Genomic DNA, 6,643 nt, shown 5'->3' with positions numbered 1-6,643 from the left:
ACAGAGTACTGGCTTTTTGTTATGGATTCAGCGAAACCGACGAACAGGTTATATCTTTGTTAATCTATTGCAACCAGTAATAGGCACTACTTCAATTTTGAGTATTGAATCCCTACAATTTGGAAGTCTACTGGGAAACTAAACTCATTTATTCGTTTCTTACATACAGTATAAGCTTATGAGTCAAACTCCCTGCATTTGGAACACAATAAAACATTAGTACCAAACGTAATAACGATGTATTTAATATATCGGCATTGCAAATACTCAAACAAACAAGTAAACATGTCTACACAATTTGACCTATTTCTCTGGTTATCTCCTACATACATACCTATTTTTTTTTTCTGTATCATCTGAACTTTTTATTTAATTTGTTGATTTTTCAAAGCTTGAAGTTTTAACACCTTCTAGAGCTCCTCAAGCTTCTTTATTTCTAAAGACCTTTATACCTTTCTTCGAGATGTTCCTTATTACCTTCTATGAGCAACTCATGCTTGTTAACAACGCCTAAGCAAAAGGAACTACAATACTTTCGTGAAATTTGATTGAATTTTACCTTACTCTCCTGCGAAATACAGCAATTTCTCTTATACTTACGCTATATTTTACGTTATTTCCCCTGACTCATTTTAATTTCCCTGACTTTCACGGTCAGTGTGAACCTAATTGTGCTTGGAGGTTCTGTATTGGTCTTATCCTGTTCTTTCTCTGTTGGAAACTTCACTGTTTTCATTTTATTACTGTTTCACAATCTCCCTATTCCAAGTATTATACTCCAAGTTCTGGTGAATGTAGCGAATTAGAAGGATATGTGGTGGAAACCGCGACAGAATTCTGAACATGCTTCAAGAAGAAAGAAGAAGAATTTAGTGTGCGTTTCTAACTATGTACCGAATTGAATATTGGGTACTTGTTGAAGTAGATGCCATAGTTACTGAAGTTTAAAGCCTAATTAAGAAATTGTTACTTACATTAAGTGTGTAGTAGGGACTTGACTTAGTAGGCGGGCTAGAGATTAATGTATGTAGATTTACTATATGTAGTCATACGAGGTTATAATAATAAAAATAGCTGTGGAAACGGAAACTGTTCAAGTTGGACTTATTTGTTTAGTAATGTGTAATTAAGATTGAGTGAAGTCTGTGTTGGTTTATGAAACGTAATACCGTCCAAGAAACGAACAGAACCCACGTTGAGCACAATAAAGCTCTGTATTCGTCAACACAGAATTAAGCTGCAACGTTACTTACAGTAAACACTGTAGAACTGAGGAATATTTAATTTTGTATCATATTTAGAATGAGCCTGACGCACCTTGACAACGTACTTTTGTATTGATACACAAAACTGAAAAATTTCACAACTGGATCGGAATTCGAACCCTCGCTTATCTAAAGAGTAATTAGCGTGATATAAAATGATTTACCTACTCCATTTATCAATCCAATCCTCACAGGTGTTCTGTCATGTAAGCAAAACACGAAAGTTGGGACACCGTATATTTGGTCCGGAAGCACTGACTTCAAGAGTAGTACAAGGTATGGCGGTTACAGGAGCAGACTGGGTAGTTTACTGGTTAATGCAATGGCATGTACGCCGGAGACCTAGTTTCGAATCAATCCAGTCGTGCATTTTTTTTTTTTTTTTTTTTTTCATCTTTGGACACTGTATAATTGAATTTGCACCTAAACAGAATTTGGTGTGATATACGAGAATCAGTTATTTCCTTCAATATGAATATAATACTTTTGTAATTGCTGTCAGCTATTTAGATTTGAACTACAGAGTCTAGAATATCGTGAAATAAATGAAGCTTAATATCTTGCAATAAATATGACTATACTTGCACACTGAGAACTTCAAGTTTCTGATCAGAAAGTATTTTCTGTTTAAGGGAGAAAGAAAAAAACAATCAACTTTATATCCATTGTTTTTATTCCAGAATAAATATCTGGGACTCTCTCAGTATTAACATCCCTTCTTCTAAAGATCTTGACAATACCAACTCGAAAAGGATAAAATAAAAGCTTAAATTCAATGCAAAATAAGTCAATCAAAGCAGACGGGTGGCTTTGTAGTCTCAAATGTGCAAGGAAAGTAGAAACAAAACTTGAGAAATACGCAAATAAACCATCAATAATATAAGAATAGAAAAAAATATATATGTAATATAAAATACCATAAAAAGAGTCCATAAGGCTTACCACACCGTATCTTTATGCGAGCTGGAAGATTTATGTTACAGTAATTCTTAACAGCTAATACAGTATTGGATGATGGTGTGGAAAGTGCTATCTATAGCGGACACTATCTACAAACTATTTTTGTCAAATACATACATAATGACCAACTCCGGAACCTATAAATTCAGAAAAGATTGTTGTATTTTTCTTACCCTTCTTGTAATGAAAGCTATGTATAATTATTTATATAGATTATTCCTCATGCCAAGTTACATACAGCTTTGTAGCACCTGTACAGTTCATTATGATGGCTTATTACGATGATACGCGCCAGATTAACATACAAAAGAACATTTAGTAATGTCATAGAATGATGGTGAGCGAAGCGATCTTTTACATGATTATTGATAAATGGCTAGTACAATTTCATTGCTTACAATTCAAAAAATCAACGTCTACTGCTAACTCTGGTCCATTCGGGCTCTTTATTATCTTCTTCTCGTTCTGGCATTCGACCTGCAAAAAAGATTTCAAAAATAAAATAAAGCCTTATCATCATTTGGTTATTACCTAGACTAGCGTTCCCAACCGGTGTGTCGCAAATGGATAGCTGGTATGCCGCGAGGAAATCGTAACAAAATTATTAATTCTATAGCAACCAAATTGCAACACGTAAGAAAAAATGTATATTTGTATTTCACATTACTATGAACCTCTAAAAAAAAAAAAAAACCTGTAATTGTAATATATTGTTATACATACATCACTGTATAGCAGATAGTAGCCTATTTCGGAAACAATTTTATTTGCTAGAGCCTCATACACATGTTCGTGCCTATGAAGAAGGCGTCCAATGGGAGGCCGAAATGAAATGACAAAGCAAACATGCATACAAATTACCTACATTTGTGTTTTAAAAGTACAAGAGATTTTATTGTTCGTTCCTTATTTAGTGATCCTCCTTCGTAGCGAAAGGTTGGATCCAATTTTCAAAAAATATTAAAAACCTGAGTCCTATATTTCATTACCATTGTTTTCTATTTTTAAATTAGAATGAAAAATAAACATAATGATTTACCACGAGGGAAATCCAGTGATTGAGCTTTCTTCTGTGTGAGAAGACTAGTAATCACAGAAAAAATTACCATGGTATTTTATATTTACAAATAATAATAAACTTATCTATGAATGTGCCGCGAGAATTCAAGTTACACCCGTAGTGTGCCGCAAGTTGAAAAAGGTTGGGAAACGTTGACCTAGACTGAAAGCTGATGATAAACAAATCTTTCGGAAATATTTTCACTACTAAGGATTACTTATTTTGGATAATGGCTTACGATCAGTTATGATGGAAGAACTAAAAAAAACTGTTACTGAAACAGCTTAGGTTATTTCAGGACTTCGTCATGATATTGCTGAACATCCTGATTTTACACCCGACATTCCTTCAAGCAGAAAAAAAAAAAAAAAGGTTAAGAAAACATTTTTTCTTGCTAAACGGTGTCCACTCAAGTGTACATTTCATATATTATGTTAATAATATTTGACTATCATTTGCTTACTCATTTGCGTCGAATAATGAACAGATTATTTGAACGGATGAGAAGTTTAATAGTTTAGATTTAGAAAAGGGGAATGATGTTTATGTACTGTTTTAAAGAAGTATTTTGACCAATAAACTGGGATGTTATAAAACAATTAAGTAGAAATTTTGATGAAAGATATTATTGAGAATGTAGCAAAAGAAGACGAAGGCATAAGGCTATAATTGACTTATTAAAACTGAAAACTTCTACGCTAAGGAGGAGGAGACAACACTGCACAGACGCAATCAACATGGTGTCATAGCAGCTGTGTGTCAAGACTTGCAATTCCCTGTAGCTTACAGAAAAGTGAAACACGAACAGTCGTGAGAAACAAAAAGTCCTTCATTTGTTCCTGTCCAAGATTGATCTAAATCTATAATTGCTACTAAAGCAGTACTTACTAGGTTTTCATTATGCCCAATGTATTCATTTAGAGCTTTGTGTATCACTTAGTTACAAAAAGCCCGCACATCACAATACTTCTTCTCACGCTTGTATGGCCTATCACCATGCCAAATCTGATTCTGATCGGATGAGTTACATTGAGCTCATATGATATATGATGTTCAGCTCGCATAAATATCCTTAATTTTTCAGGGAAAAATCAAACTGAGGACAGAAACGGCACTCAAACTGAGTAACCTTTCCGATGCTACAGGCAATGCTAATAAAGTGAATGGTATACGTATTTTTGAAGACGATTGTACAATATTTCCTTCGCTTACAGCATGATGAACGGGACACAATTTCACTTGGTTGCTCCATGCTAATTGTAGTTACATAAAGAAATATTGAACATCTATTTTGTCAGAAGCTCTATACCTTAATTTGTAAATAGAAACGCAGCATACAAAGGCTATTTATAGCTTCTCTTGTAAGCATGATTCCAAAGGTGTTAAAGCATCTTTTGAGCATAGCTGCACTTTAATTATGCGTACAGTATCGCATCGAATAAATTAAACAAAATTTTATTTTCTCGAATCACATTTCTTTCGGTTGCCTACTTCTACACTTAAAACTTTCAATTATAGTAAATGATTATACGTTCTTACATAAGGGCATTATTAAATACAATGCACTAAAAGCTGTCTCATCTGACTTGCATTGCTACTGCATCTATTGCTGGTCTGCATTCCAAAGAGTAATTGCTCAAATATATAAACCCATCATCTAGTATTAACATACATTTTGAGGTAACGCTGTGCTACATAGCGTTGAATGGGGAGGTTATGAAAACTGTGTGGTCTTAATAGGGCTTCACAATGTTAGACAAATAACCATCCGAAATTTCCCAAATTCGGAGAAAGGCGTAAAGTAATCGGAAGTCCGTGTATCGAAGGTAAGGTACTGGGAAATCGATCACCACTCTAGGGCACGATATTACCTCAGGAACTAATCGGTGATGGCATGATAGATGAAAGTTTCAAACGTATCAATATCTCTCGCGTGCTTAGTACGCTTAGGACTATTGACTTATAGCAAGAGTATGGGACATTTTTTCATTCCTCAATTAAAACATAAGGATCAAAAATTACCAGTCCCTTATTCAAGGTACGATAAAAATAAGCAAAGACAAACTCTCTTCGCGAAAGACAAAATTTTCACATTAAGCAAACTTTCAATGTGAATACGACACTATGCATCAAACTATTTCACTATTTGTGAGAAAACTGAATTCAGCGCCCCAAAAATCCTATTATCAGCTACATTTTGGAGAGATGTGAGTGATGTAGTACTACCATCGAAGCAAGAAATAAGAACTTGAAAAAAGTGAGTCGCGACGCAGGTCTAGTGCTAACCGTCAAGGGTCTCACACCGACTCTTGTTCAACAATGGAGCTTCTAGCTAAACTTTGTGTTTCTTCACAAGTTCAAGGATGGCACAAAAGACGATCTACAGCTATAAATCCGAATTTCATTGCTCCTGCAGGTTGACCTTCTGCAAGGCCAAACCTTAGTCCGTCGGACTACAGGTTATGATCAGTACAGATATGATGGAAATAAAGAGCGAAAAGGATCAAAACTCTGAGAAAACTCCAGACATGACGGGTCAAAAATTAAGCCAAAAGCTCAACTGTATAATATTTGTGGCGAACGGATTCTACTGAAATTTTCTAAACCACAAGAAAAACTGGACACTGTACCTTTGTTGCCTTACTTAGTGGCCCATCATAACTACACTCGTTACATGAGCAGCTTTACTTACATAATGACTGTTCTCATTACGTAAAACTTGCATAGACAAATTTCTATCTACTAACAAAATTCCGTTCTGTTCGTAAATCCGGATTTATAGGTTGAATGTTCACGAGTACGTGGCTATATGTCAACCAGAGCACTTAGGGTGACCTCAATAAAGTTCTAGTATAAAACCTTAAAAAATAAATAAATAAATAAATAAAAGGTGCAATTAGTAACTAAATTTAGTGACTGACGCAGATTTCATGTTACTGAGATTCTAAATCAATAAAAGAGTTCATTTTCATATACAGGCTCTGCAAACTTAAAAGAAATAGTTATCTTAATTATTTATCGGTGTCAAAAATGTTCACAGTCACAGATACGACTCAATAAGTAACACTTCAAAATGTAAAGACATCTCTAAAAACAATAACATCATTAGTCCCCTATCAGGATTTAAGCTAACATTGTTTCTAAGTGACCAGGTTTAAAAACTACATCATCTTCAATTTCAAGCCCGTGTGATCATAAAATCTGTCTTGCATCATGTTTCCTTTAGCATGTAAACACTTTACACAAACACACACACAATTCAATTATTCAATGTCATTAAACGTATCACACATATGGAAGATTAAACCTTTCATTATCTCCCAAAATGTATTCAAAAGGATTCACTATCAAATGCACA

The 6,643-nt window shown here is 34.4% G+C and overlaps 1 protein-coding gene across 1 annotated transcript in view; it reads right to left on the bottom strand.

The window, feature by feature from the left end:
- Positions 1-1,920: 1,920 nt before the first annotated feature.
- The window catches only part of eIF3a (eukaryotic translation initiation factor 3 subunit a), an 81,597-nt gene continuing 76,874 nt past the window's right edge, over positions 1,921-6,643 (bottom strand). Inside the window, exon 21 of the mRNA XM_081734315.1 lies at positions 1,921-2,702. Within this exon, the coding sequence (XP_081590441.1) occupies positions 2,635-2,702 (68 nt within the window). The 3' untranslated portion in view covers positions 1,921-2,634. The remainder of the gene's footprint in view (positions 2,703-6,643) is intronic.

The sequence above is a fragment of the Thermobia domestica genome, chromosome 12 (genome assembly GCF_964235325.1).
Source record: "Thermobia domestica chromosome 12, izTheDome1.hap1.1, whole genome shotgun sequence".
Lineage (NCBI taxonomy): Eukaryota > Metazoa > Arthropoda > Insecta > Zygentoma > Lepismatidae > Thermobia > Thermobia domestica.
Note: the sequence above shows the minus strand (reverse complement) of the source record. Positions and strands in the feature narration are given on the sequence as shown.